The following is a 13,446-nucleotide window of genomic DNA, read 5'->3' on the forward strand; positions in this document are numbered from 1 at the left end:
AGGTCCCGCCTTGTCCCAGCTTGGGGGAGGAGGTTGGAGAGCCGCCCTGCCGGCCTTTGAATTTTGCCGCGAAAAGCGCGCGTGGCGCCCCTCGGCCCCGCCCCCTGGAGGACGCTGCGCCGCGTCACCGTGGTAACCGCCTCTTGGTCCCCGCTGATTGGGCTGGGATGCGGGGGGCGGGTCGGGGGCGAGACGCTGCGGCGGCCGCCGGCGCTCGCGCCTGTCAGTCGGGCCAGAGCGGAGCAGCGGGCAGCAGTGCCGGGCCGGCACCTCCGCCGAGAGGCTGCGCGCGCCGGCCGGGGGAGGCGGAGAGCCGGGCCCGCCGCCTGCGGGGCGCGGCGCGCGGCACCCGGCCCTCGAAGCAAGGCGAGACGCCCGCGCGCACCAGGCGGCGCGAGGCTGCGGCCCCGGGAGCCCCCGCGCGGCGCCCCGGGCCATGGGCGCGTGAGAACCCGGCGCGCGCCGCCCCTGCTGCAGTTCGCGAGCTCGCACGCTCGGTGCAGAGTCCCCCGGGCCGTCTCCGCTTCCGCCCTGCGCCACCTGGACTTGCTATTCCTTGGCGCCGAGGCCCCTGAGGCTGCATCCGAGCCTCCGACACCCGCTGCCGCCCGCCACCGCTGCTCGCCGGCTTCCCCTCCCCCCACACCCGGGGCCGGGAGCCGGAGGAGGAGGGGCCCGTGCATTCTCGCCGCTGCTCTTTGCAACCTGCGGGGGCCGGTGCATGCCTGGCGAGGAACCGGGGCCGCTGCAGGTGCGTGCAATCCAGGGAGGAGACGACCCCACCCCCACCCCCCGGCGAACCCGGGGGCTGCGATCGGCGGGCGGGCGGGCGAGCGAGAGGAAGCAACAAAGACAGGCTGCAGCTGGGGCTGGCGAGAGGGGCAGCAGGCCGCCCGGCTCCCTGCGCGGACGGAGAGGGCGCCCTGGGAGCGGCGTGGGGCGAGCTGCAGAGGTGAGCGGGGCCCCGAGGGGAGGCGCAGCGCCTCCCGCCGGACGCGGCGAGCACAGACTCCGGCGAGGATGCGCAGCCTGAGCGCCCTCGCGGCCCGGGTCCCGGGCGAAAGCGACCCTCGCTGAGCAGAGAACCTCCCAGCCCGGACTTCGGACGGCGCGCTCCGGAGTCTGGATATCTCTCACCGACAGCATCTTTTTCCACCCGGAGAGAAGCATCGGCTCCCGAGCGGAGCTTCCTCGGGCAGCCTCTGCCACCTCTGCATGGCTGCAACCTGTCGAGTGGAGCGTAGAGGCCGCTGAGACCGGGTGCCCTACGACCCCCTGGCTGATCCGGTGAGTTGCGAGGGGCGGGATTCCGGGCTAGAGCTGGGGGCATCTCTTGGTATCAGGGCAGCCCGACTAGACCTAAAGGGGACCTATATTGTTGGGGGTGCTGCGCCCCTAGCGTGTCCCTTTCCCTTCCACCCACAACTTGTTTGGACTGGTCAGCTGACTTGAGTGGAGGCTGGGGTCCCCTGGTGTCCCCCGGTGTCCCCCAGGACTAAGGTAGTGCAGATGCCAGAGAGGAAAGGTCACTCCACCCATAAAGCTAACAGACAAAGGTAGTGGCTCCAATGTCTGAAAATTCCCGGGGAACTCCCGCATCTTGGAGGAAATGAGGGGGCACCCAGGTTGGGACAGCATTGAGGGTCTCCACAGCATCGTCTGAGATCTTAAAAGGGAGGGTCAGAAGGGAGGTATGAGGTCCTGGCTACATAGAAGATTTTGCCCTCTGTGGACGGACAGTAGGGTTCCCCCCATTCTGGCAAGTGTTCCAATAAATAACTTGCAGAGACACCTGGTGTTCAGTGGCCCTGGGAGGAGACGTCACTGCCCAGCCTCTGATGTCACTGGAGTGGTCATGGCAATGAGACTTGCCTTGACCCAAGGCTGGAGGAAGCAGGGCCAGATGCCTTTGGGTAGTGGAGAGGTAAAGGCTGGCTCCCCCACCCTTGCAGTCTTCTGACCTAAATCCCCAGCCACCACATGAGGTGGGGGAGGGGGACCGTGCCAGCTGTCCCTGCTGATGCTCCTCCCTCCAAGGACAGGTATTTAGAACTTTGCCCATATAGACTGGCAGTGCCTGGGGGTTTGGGACTCCCAGATAGAGTAACTTCTGCTTTCAAACAAGATGCTGAAGAGGAGACCTCCCTGAACCCCACCATATACCTAGCCAGCAGGCTAAAGCTCCCAGAGTCCCTAGAGAGATGTGGGCCCTCAGCCTTCCAACAGGCCACTTCCGCTCAGGAAAATGTGAATGCCTGCTCCCAGCCAGGGAAGGTGCAGAGGAAGCGCTGCCTGCCATGCTCCAAGTCCAGGGGATCCCCTGCTGTCCAACCCCAAGGGAAAGGGCTTGGCCCAGCCCGTCCCAGGCTCCCTTTGGTGTTTAAGATGATTTTGACAAGCCTAGTGTGATGGATGCTCATTACGTGAACGGAGGACAAGTCAGTGGTAAGGTCTGAATCTGTCTCGGCCAGGGCCGGTTTTGATGAGCAGAGGGCACCCACCCTGTTTTCCCCTCCACACCCTGTCACTGGCCCTTAGTTTGCAAAGACCCGGAGAACCCCCAGCCAGCTTCCTGCTGGGGGCTCTGAGATTCTCCCATGTCCCTTCCAGCAGTTACTGCCAGCGTCGGCTGTGGGTGCAACTGCTGCGACCACATTTCTAGGAAAAGCTTTGAAAACCGTGTCATGGCTTCAGCCGTGTGGGGCGGGGTGAGAGCCGAGAAGTGTATGTGGGGGGCCATTCTTAGAAGCGAGGCCCCTGTCTCCGTGCAGTGAGCATTTCCCCTGCTCTCCTACCAGACTCTAGCCAGATTAACAGGTCTAATAAATACTGGCGGAACTGCTTTTGGGGTCTTGGCAGGGAGATGGTATTTCCAGCTGAAATGGTGTCGTTAAACACACAAGCTTCAGAGGACACAGGAGCAATAATAGCAGATTGGGGGAGATGTGGGCAGAAGGGCTGTTTGCACTGCCTCTCGACGCTTCCCAGTTTAGAAACAAACTCAGAGTGTGCGCCAGAGATCCACAAACAGGCAGTTGGAGGCCCTCCTCGAGTATTTACACTTCCTCAGCCAAGGCGGAGGGAAGGGCTGTCAGAATTGGGCAATTCCTTCTGTTCTCTTCCCTTGGCTCCCTGGGCTTGGCAGTCGGTGCCAGACGAGGAACGGGGTGGGGAGTACCGGCTTCTCCGGCGTCTCCCTGTGCGCCAGGCATTTTACTCCAGGATCTCCTTGAAGTGGCTTATGAGCTGTGGCCCATTTGATAGATGAGGAAACTAAGGCTCAAATCAAGAAAGGGATGGTCTACAGCCAGGTAGCTGCAGAGGTTTGGCCCTGAATTGCCCTGGCTCCAGATCTCCAGGACCTCCCCGCCCTCTTGCATGGGTCCAGGGGAGCTTCCCCTGCTTGCCGGAAAGGGGTCCATGCAAGAATTAGGAGCTCTTGGTAATGGAGGGAGGCTGGCTCCACCAGGATGCCTTGTCCACACCAAAACCCAGGTTTCAATCCTGGTTCCCCCTGACCTGCAGGCCCGGGTTGGGCAGAATGGCAGCTTCTGCCCTGGGCCTTGTAGGCGGCCTGCCCCCCTAACCACTGGAGCCCTCTCCAGGCCTGGGTGGTGAGGCCACCCTCAGCCATCCCAGGGACCCTGTTGGTGGAGCCGGTGGGGAGGCAGGGATGCAGACAGCAGGGACACCAGACCTAGCACAAGAGTGGGAGGGGCCCCATGGAGCGGGTGCCATATGAGTCTCCAAAAGGACCCCTAGGGCTGCTCCAGTCAGTGGGAGGGGCAGGGAGCAGAGGAGCCTGCTGAGCTCAGTAGGGACAGGGTGGCCAGGAGGGGTGTCCTGGAGCTCTGGTCACAGGGGAGGTTTAAGCAGGGAAGGCTCCCTCTACAGGGACCGTCACCCTGGACATCCTTTTGGGCCAGAAAGGGAGGTCTCCTCAGTCCTCTGGGCAATCTCCTCTCAAGGTTGGCTTCCCATCCCTGTCCCCAGTAATCCTTCTCACTTGGCTAATTCCGCATAAGTGCCTCCACGTTCCTCTGAGCCTCCAGGTTGCTGTGGACCAGGACCTGAACTGGGCCAGGCCCGTTTGCTTACACCCCTGGTAGAGAAACCTGAGGCTCCCTGGTGAGCAGTGGCTCCCAGGAACCCTGCCCCGCGCACTCGCACTCGCTGACTGTGTGACCTTGGGTGAGTAGCATTGCCTCTGAGTTTGTTTCCTCTTCGGTGAGCAGCAGCTGCTAACAGCACCCCTTGCCGAGGGTTATGATGAGGATTCAACTGAGGGCTTAGTACAGGCTACAGCATGCAGTAAGCGCTCCATAAATGCACAGCCTCATGGCTCCTCTTAGCTTTATCCTCAGAACAGGGCCTTGCATGACTCTCCCAGTGAAAGGTAGTAGGCTTCAGCCCAAGGCAAGCATCTACCTTCCCTTCTGGCCTGCTCTGCACCAGGGCACCTCAAGTCCGGGGGGGGGGGGGGGGGGGGGGGGGGGCACGTGGTGCGCACACGTGGCTCCCATCTGAGTTCTGGCGGGGCTGGGGCCCAGCCGGGGCCTCCCCAGGCTCCCCTGCCTCCCTTCCCTCGCAGCCAGGAGGCGAGCTAGCAGCTCATATTCATGAACCGTAATTCAATCAGGCGGCGACTCCTCTGGGCCCGGGCGGGGGTGAGAACGAGGAGGCGCGCACAAAAGGGCCGCTTTATTACCTCCCGCGGGCCCGGGAATTGCGGCTCTCCCCCGGCAGCGGCCGGAGCCGCCTTTATTGTGTTAACCCATTTGCGTGTCAAGAGCTATTGTGCGCTCTCCCCGCCTGTGCGGGCGCCGGGGAGGAGGGCTGCGCGGGCGCTGCCGGCCGGTCACCTCCGCGGGCGCCGCCCGCCGCCCTGATTGGTTGCTAAGTGATTTGCATCCAAGGTAATCACTTTTATCTCAGAAGGATGTCGACTATAATTATAAGCTACTGACATCTTTTGAAATCTGCCTAATGACTATTTTAGTCTGCCCGGGCTGGGGGTGGGGAGGCGGGTTCCGAGGGGGAGGGGGATGCTGAGAAGGGGGGGATGGATTCCTTCCACCTGGACCATTGATTCCCCAGTTGCCAGAGACATCTGAGGGCCTCGAACAAAAGGCCAGGAGGCTGAAAGGGGGCTGGCATTCCTGTGGGCGGAGTTAGTGCCATTTTAGAGATGGGGAAGTGGAGGCCTTGGGACGGAGCCACCTGCCAAGAAGACACAGCCCTGACCCATAGGTACCTACCTCCGTGGGCTGCTCTCTTAGTTGGGGAACACACGGGAATAATGGTGGTGGTGCCTGGTAGAGGGCAGTGGTCGGGTACCTTCCAGGGTGTTGGTATCCCCGTTTTACTAGGGAGGAAATGGGCACAGGGTAGGCATGTCACTGCCCAAGGTCACACAGCCAGGGAGTAGCAGAATGAGGTCAGGGTGGAAGGGGTGGCATGGGCAGCCCTGGGGTCCAGCTCCCCAGCCTCTCTCCTGCTTCCTGTTGCCCAGCCTGGCCAGGGTACCCAGGTGCTGGCCATGGTCAGGTGGCAAAGCTCTGAAGGTCCACAGCCTCCCTGCAGCCAGCGGGGTCCCTGGGCAGAACTGGCGTGGGGCTGGGAGGAGGGCAGACTGCAGCTGGCCGTCGAGGGCTCCTCACTGAGGGGCTGAGGTTCTGAGGACTGAGTGGATTTGCCCCCATGGGAGGGATGAGGAAAGGCGGGGGGGGGGGGCTTATCAAAGGGCAGAGGTCAAAAAAGGTGATAAGCCAGGAGGTACTGGGGGCCTTGAGGGCCAAGCTCAGGAGTGGATGTGGTCCAGAGGAGGAGGAGGACACCTCTCAGAGGCCAGGCCGATAAGGTGTGCTGGGGGAAGGGCTGCCCTATGCCTGGGTGCTGGGTGCTGTAGAGTCAGCAGGGGGCTTGGAACGCTCTCAGACCTGGGCTCCCACGCTGTTGCTGCCTGTGTGTCCTCAGACAAGTTACCTCACCTCTCTGGTCCCTGGTTTCCCCGCTTGTTGAAGAGGGTGATTGCAGTTGCCTTATGGCTTTCTAGATGGGAAGACCTTGTGTGTCTAGTTCCTTTGAGCTCTGGGGACAGAGAGGGACAGAGAGGAGGGAGGGGCACAGCAAGCTGGGTGACATGGGCTCAGACACAGGCCCTGGCCATCCCCCTGGCCCCACAGCAAGTCACTGTTCCAGCTGCAGCAGCTGTTTGGGGCCCTGGGAGCCCCTGCTATTGTGCAGAGAGCACAGGGGACAAAGGCCTGGGAGGTCAGGGGGCCAGGCCATAGCTGGCCGTGAACAGGCTCCCCTGGACAGGGACTTAATGACACAGAACTTAATGACCCAGAATCCATGGGGAGAAGGGCCTCCCTTGGAGGAAGAGAGGCGGGGGAGGTCAGCCACCAGCTGTCTGCCCCGGGATTCACTGCCAGGGCAGGGACACCTGCCTCCAATGTCCAGGCCTGAACTGGGCACTGGAGGAGGCCGAGGATATGGTCCTCCCAAGGCCTGAGTTTGGGCTCCCACGTCTGTGTGACCTCAGTCTCCCAGTTTGTCAGATGGGCTCAGGGCCCACCTGGGAGGGTGTGAGGCGTGGCAGTGCAGAGAGGAAGTGGGCAGGAGCCAGGAACCAGGAACGGCTATTTCTGCTCTTTATGCGTGCATTCATTCAGAGGTTTGCTGCTCCGTGCCAGGCTCCCTGCTAGGCTCCCTGCCAGGTGCTGGGGACACAGAGATGAACAAGAGCCCCAGTTACTTTGAAAGGTGGCATGCACCGAGGGAGAGGCTACAGACAGAGTGGAGGGGGCGGATCCACCACAGAGGAGTCCACAGTGGGCGGCTAGGAGCAGGGACCCAGCAGGGTTGTGGTCCCTGCCCTTGGGGACCCCGGACTCTCAAAGTAGGCTAGAAATTGGGAGGGGGAAGCTTACTACTATCTGGGGTGACCATGCAGGCTCCCCGAAGGGGGAGGGACTTGGAATGGCTGGCTTTGGGACTCCCTTTAAACCCTTGCCTATTAGGAGAATCATGGGACACTGTTGACATGTACCGTGGGCCACCGAACTCCCTGCCCTGGCGTTTTGTTCTCATGTAATCCTCTAGCACTCTGCGATGGGTGTGTTTATCCCTATTCTGTAAAGGAAGAAATGGAGGCTCAGCAAGATGAAGTTACCACCCAGGTCCTGGGCCCCATGACAAGGTCAACACACTCCTCTTTATTGTCCACAGGACTTTGGCCTCTCTTCCTCCTCTGGGGGCACTGAACATTTTTTTGGGGGGGGAGGCAGGTAACTGGGGATTGAACTCAGGGGCACTCGGCCACTGAGACCCTCCCCAACCTTATTTTGTATTTTATTTAGAGACAGGGTCTCACTAAGTTGCTCAGTGCCTCACTTTTTGCTGAGGCTGGCTTTGAACTCGCCATCCTCCTGCCTCAGCCTCCCGAGCTGCTGGAATGACAGGTGTGTGCCACTGCACCCAGTTTAGGGCACTGAACTTGCAAGGTACTCTTCTGGGAGGGTCCTTGAGCAGGCACAGAGGGAGCCTGTTTGGGGCCAGCTGTCTCCTTTGTGAGCTGCATGCCTTTGAATAAGTCACACCCACCTGACCCCAGCCTCAGCCATGTCCTTCCAGAGACATCAGCTGATGGCAAGTCCAGGCAGGCGTGACCTCCCTTATACTGCTGTGCCCTTGACAGACATTGCCAGTCAATTGCTGCCCTCTTCCCTCGCTGAGTTCCTCCCCTGACCTTGGGTTCTCTCCAGGGCTCTGGGCAGGCAGCACCAATCAATCAGCAGGGCCTATGAGCTGAAACCGGTCGCCTGCCTGGCCTTGATGCGCTCCCGGGTCCCTCTGCCACCTTCATGTGGTTTGGAGGACCAGAGTAATCATAGCAAGGGAATCTGGGGGAGCTTCTCTAAGGATATGAGGGGTTCTTCAGCCACGAAAACCATTGAAGTATGAGAGTCAATTACCATTTTCCAGTTCTGACTCAGGTCTGTCCATGTGCAGATTTCAAAGTCTATAGTCTGGAACTTATTTGCAATTAGCATTCATTGAGCTTCTCCTGAGAGAGAGGTCCTTGGTGGGCGCCCTCTGACTCCCCAGTGGACAGAGCCTTTCGGCACCTCTAGCCCATGGAGAGATGAGGAAACCGAGGCTCAGCACAGTTAAGCAGAGTAGGTTCGGGAACTCGCGCAGCGGCTGAACTGGCCTTCAAACTTGTCTCAAAGTCCCCAGCCTGGGGGTGGCAGGCGGACGGGGCAAGCCTAGACAAGGTGTCGGTCCTTGTGACACCCTGAGGGCTGGTGGGCTTCTAGCAGACAGAGCTGGGCAGGGTGGCCTGGGTGGAGGGAAGAGCCCAAGAGGCAGAGCATCAAGCGTTTCTGTCGAGGGACCAGCGAGTGGACTGATGTGGCCAGGATGTGACGAGAGGGGACTTTGGAAAGATCCACAGCTGTCCTTGGCATTTGGACTTTGCCCACTCACCATAAGGTGCCACAGCTGCTGTTTGAACAGAGGAGCCATGCGGTCCCATCTGTGAGAATCTCTGAACCCAGGGTGGGGTGCGTGGGGCTACCTGCCTCTGACCTACTGGGAGTGTTAACCTGGAACGCAGCAGGCAGGCGCCCCAAAAGTGTCTGTTCAAAAAGAGTGAATGCTCCCCCGACTAAGATGCTCCTGACCTGCCTCCCCAGGGGCTCAGCTGCCAGGAGGGAGAGACGCCAGAGTTCCTTTCTCCAGGGACAGTGGAGCAGCAGGCCTGGTGGCTAGGGACACGCAGGTACCCTGGCAGGAGCTCCCCTCTCGGCACTCTGCTGCTCCCCGAGACCCTTCCAGACCTTCCTGTGGGCTGTCCACGCCTCACTAGCCACGCCTGGCGGGCAGCGTGGGCCCAGTGCTTGGGGGGATGAAAGATGAAGGTTCGTGACCATTTTTTAACTCAATAAAGGGAGAGACAAGCGGCAGGCTGCAGGCTGGAGATATAATTAGTTCGCAGCAGTGGCGCTTTCTTGATTTAGCTTCTGCGAGAACAAGACAAGGATGTTATACCCAATTAGCAGTAACATCCAGTCGGAGCCTCAATAGGTGAGATAACAAGCTATTTTTATGACTTTTCTTACACAGCTTGGAGGGGGCGGGGGAAGGGGGCATGAGGGCCTTATTTCTTTTCATCGGGGAACAATTATGAGCGATCTCAGGATTTCCCAAATCCAAATGATGCATTTGTTAACCCAAACAAGCAAGCCTCCCAGGGCAGCAGCGGCTGGGGTGGCCAGCGGGCATTTTGAGCCCAGGGGGTGCGGCCCCTCGTCCACTTTCTGGGAGCCCCGGGAGAAGGCTGCCCATGCGGAGGCCATCAGTTTGGCTGGGGAGATTCAGCTACTCAGAGATTCTTAGTGCCTGCCTTGATGGCCCTACCTGCCTTCTAAGGGACGCAGGAGGCCGGGTGGACTTTTCTAGGGGTGAGGGAGGAGCCAGTTCTGGCCCTTGGCGCCCTTCCTGGTACTGCCCTCAATCGCTTCTGCCAACTGGGCCAGAGGTTCTGGCTCTTCCACCCGGAACCTGCCAGGGCACTCTGCCTGGTGGGCCCCTTTCATGGTGCGCACTGCCTACCCACCCTCCTGCCTGTCCTGGGTCCCAGATCTGTTCCCTGGCAGGTCCCAAGTGTGATTAGCTGCACTCTCTCCACGCTCATTACCCCACAGCCGGGCACCCCATGTCGGCCAAGTCCCCGCTGGGCAGGGAAGCCCTGCCAAGCCCCACCTCACTGCCTGGCTGTATCTGACTTGGGGCGAAGGCCAAGGGATGCCCAGAGAGGGGAGCTGGCCCGGCTGCTGCCACACCCCACCATGCCAGGACCCCAGCCTCCCCCCCCAGCAGGTTGGTCCTGAGGAATCTTGCGCCGCCTTGTCCTGTGCCGCCTCTGTCGCTGCGGAGCTCATGGTTCAGATAACTGACAAATCCAGCCATGCAGAGTGGGAGTTTAATTGCAAACAGTTTTTATGGATCATGGGCCCATCTGTGCCACCATATGCAAGAGGGAAAAGTGCCCCCCTCTTCCCCCCCCCCTCCCCATCTCACTCTCAGACTAACTCCAAAAAAATATGGCAGCCTTTTCTGAGGGCTTCCAGAAGGCAGGATGTTTTTTTTCTCTGAGCCAAGCACAGAGCAAGTGCCTTCCCAGAAGTGAGACCTTCTCTGGGCCTGGGCGTGGGCCTGGGCTGGCTCAGCCTTTCCCAGCCACCTGGCTGATGCTCCTCCCCTGGCCTCTGGTGGCCTCAGCCCGGGGAGCAACACTGGGTGGGAATGTATGAATGACTGGGCTTGGAGGGGCACTTCCCCTCCCATTTCTAGCACAGGAAATGGAACCCCAGGAGGATGGGGCTCCCCAAGCCTCTGACTCCCTCCTTGTCAGTGGCACCTCTTATCCTGGTGCTCAGCCTGACTCTGCAGATGGCCCCACCCAGGATGCAGAGGCCATCCCAGCAGACAGCACTTCCCCCAGGGCCTGAGGGCTGGTCTTGGTCTCTGCAGACCTCCCTCGGAGGCTATGGCCTGGGTTTAACCCCTGCAGTGCCACATGCCAGCCCGGTGACTTCAGACTATTTCTCTCTCTCTGCCTCAATTTCTCTCTCCGTCAATCAGGGGTGAGAGTTGATGCATTGCTGCCCTCGGGTGCGTTTGTATCTGTCCTCTCCCCCCCCCCCCCGCTATGAGGCTGGGGGCCTTGTGAGTGAGGGTCTTTGCTTTGTTCCCTGGGACACCCCAGGCCCCTGATGAGGACGCTTGATGGCTGTGGGAACACCTGAGGGAGTGACTGAGCCAGGGAGGGGACACGGGCCTCGGCTGGCCAGCGATTCAGGGATTCTCCTGCCGTTCTCTCTGGAGTCTGCGGGGTCATGAACTCCATTCTACCCGCGAGGAAGACCAAAGCTCGGGGACAGGAAGGGACTCTCTCAAGGTCATGCAGCTGAAGAGAAGCCAGAGCTGGGACCGGAAGCCTGGTCGAAGGGACTTCCAGCTGACCGGGTCCTGCCCTGCACATGACAGGTGAGGAGGGTCAGGCTCAGAGTCGGGGAGGGACTCGGCCCAGGTCACACAATAAGAAAACAGTAGCCAGGGTTCGAGGGGGTCCTTCCTGTCCCTGTCGTACAGATGAGGAAACGAAGACCCTGTCTCCACAGGGCCAGGCCAGACTGGCCCCGCCTCTCTCCTTTCCCTGCCCCCTCCCCTGGGCCTGGGGGCTTCAACATGAGCCTTCTAAACTGGCAGCTTGGGAGTGCGGCAGCCAGGCCCTGGGCAGGAGTCCCTGTTCCCCACTTGGGCACTGGGTACAGCCCACCCACAGCAGGTGGCAGGAAAAGTGGGGCACGGGCTCCGTCCCCCGGCCCCGGAGGAGCCCAGGCCCATTCCCCGCCGGTGGTGATCACCAGCTCCTGTTGTAATCATTAAAACTATTAGAAGGAAACGTTCGCTTGAAGCAAGTGTCAGGCTCCGAGTTGTGCTTTGTAAACGCTCACAATTAATGCCAATCAGGCCCGGAAAAAAGCCGGCCCGGAACCCTGTCTGTTTCGTCTCATTTGTCAGCTGGTGCGCGCCATGTTGCACATTTTCATACAATTGCTATAAACATAAAAGGGAAACTCCACAGTGTTCCCGGGCGCCCGGATGGTGCGCGCAGGCTTAATGACTTGGTGTTCCGCTGTGCACTTGGCCGCCCAGAGCAGGTGGGAGGGAGGGAGGGGGACTTTGTGTGGCAGGACGGGGACTCCTGGGGTCAGCCAGGGAGGTGAGTTGGGGGGGGACCTGGGCCTCTTACCGCATGCTCTGCAGGCTGTGTGGCCCCTAGAGCCTAGGACATCTGGAAATTAAAACCCCTGCTGGAAAGAGTCGGTAAGCTCTTCACAGAGAATAGCGGGTCCACCGGGCCTGGCTGCGAGTCCCCTAGGATGTCCCCTAGGATGATGGCTCGGGGTTTGTTGCTGCCCCATCACATCAGGCACCTACCAACAGGGCTTTGGTTTTCCCCTGTGCAGTGGGGGGACAGCCCGGGGGTCAGGGTTTCAAGCCAGCGGGGGCCTGGGAGCATCACCAAGTTGTCTATGTTGTCTGACATGGTTGCTGCCTAAACTCTTTGAGGGTGAACCGTCCCTCTGAGCTACAGGGAGTGCAAGTCCGTAACCATTGTACCACCCTGCCTCATCCTCCCAGGGTAGCCGTGGGTTTAGTCCCAGCACACAGTAGGTGTTTAATAAACAGTAGCCCCTGTCGTCCCACTGCCTGGAGATGGCCTGGGGCAGAAGAGACCTCAGAGCCTCAGGGTCAGCACCACCAGACGTGGACCTTGCCGGGGTGGAGGGTGGGGGTAGAGGGATCTAGAAAGGGGCACTGTCTCCCTTCCCAGGAGGCTGGGCCCACAGCCTTCTGGGGTGGGACTGAGGAAGGAGATGCTGAGGACATGGCTGGTCAGTCTCCAGGGCTTCCTGCCCACCATCCCTTTCCAAATTTCACACCAAGCCCCTCGTCACCTCTCTGAACCCCCTGACAGTCCAGAAGGTTGGCCATGTTGCTGTCACAGCGCCGAGGTCCAAACCAAGCCACGGGTACACAGCTACCAGGTGGAGCTGGGGGCAGAGCCGCACCTAGGCTTGGCACCCGGGGTCTTCCCTGCCTCGCTAACCTGGGCATGAGGCCTCGCCACACATCTGTGCTCTGCCTTCTGAGCTTTCGGCTCTCAGTGGACAGGGTCCTCTGAGGCCAGCCTGGCCCGGGAAGGACACACTGGCCTTTGTGTAGGCTCCGGCCAGGCTGGGCGGCCAGCAGAGGAGGAGAGGGCGGTGTGGCCCGCTGGCTGGGACAAATGCACACAGAGGAATAGAGGCCCCTTTGTGTGGCTCTTCGTGGGGGAGGGGGTGCTGCCAGCTGCCACCCCGTGTGACCGGGGAAGCCCGAGCCCTCTGTCAGGTGGCCCCCCAGCCCCAGGGGACCATCCAGGAAGCCTGCTTTTGTGTGTGGTCCTCTTGTTTGGAGGACTGGCTCTGAGAGGAGCTTCAGGCGGCCACTCACCTGCTCTGCTGTGGGCCCACTGTGTGCCAGCACGGGGCCCACTGTGTGCCGGCAGGGGCCAGGCACTCTACAGGCCCTGAGGGTGAGGTGCAGTAGTCGCTCCTACAGACTAAGACACCGAGGTCTTTGTGCAGAGCGTGGCTCACAGTAGGCCTTCAACAAAGTCCCGGCCCCCACCTAGGGGGAGAAACAGGTCAGTGACCAGGCCACGTGTCCAGAGGGGGTCTGACACTTTCACAGTCTCTCGGGGCTCCTGGGGCCCGGTTGCAGATGAGGAGGGACCCTCAGAGAGTCAGGGACCCGCTGGGCTTCTGCAGCTCCTGAGCCTGAGAGCCCAAGGCCAAGGCCAAGGCAGGTGCACCTGTCCCTGGG

At 60.7% G+C, this 13,446-nt stretch overlaps 1 protein-coding gene across 2 annotated transcripts in view; it reads left to right on the forward strand.

Moving 5' to 3' along the window:
- The first annotated feature begins 398 nt into the window (after window positions 1-398).
- Fam222a (family with sequence similarity 222 member A) overlaps window positions 399-13,446 on the forward strand; it is a 47,599-nt gene continuing 34,551 nt past the window's right edge. Inside the window, exon 1 of one of the 2 annotated variants that reach the window (XM_026409213.2) lies at window positions 399-1,287. Coding sequence is in view for 1 of the 2 variants with exons in the window: in XM_026409212.2 (XP_026264997.1) it covers window positions 11,052-11,058 (7 nt within the window). In the remaining variant the exon portion in view is untranslated. Of the gene's footprint in view, window positions 1,288-11,001; window positions 11,059-13,446 lie in introns of those variants that run through there. The other variant, XM_026409212.2, reaches the window with a different exon arrangement.

Source organism: Urocitellus parryii, chromosome 3 (genome assembly GCF_045843805.1).
Source record: "Urocitellus parryii isolate mUroPar1 chromosome 3, mUroPar1.hap1, whole genome shotgun sequence".
In the NCBI taxonomy this organism is placed as follows: Eukaryota; Metazoa; Chordata; class Mammalia; order Rodentia; family Sciuridae; genus Urocitellus; species Urocitellus parryii.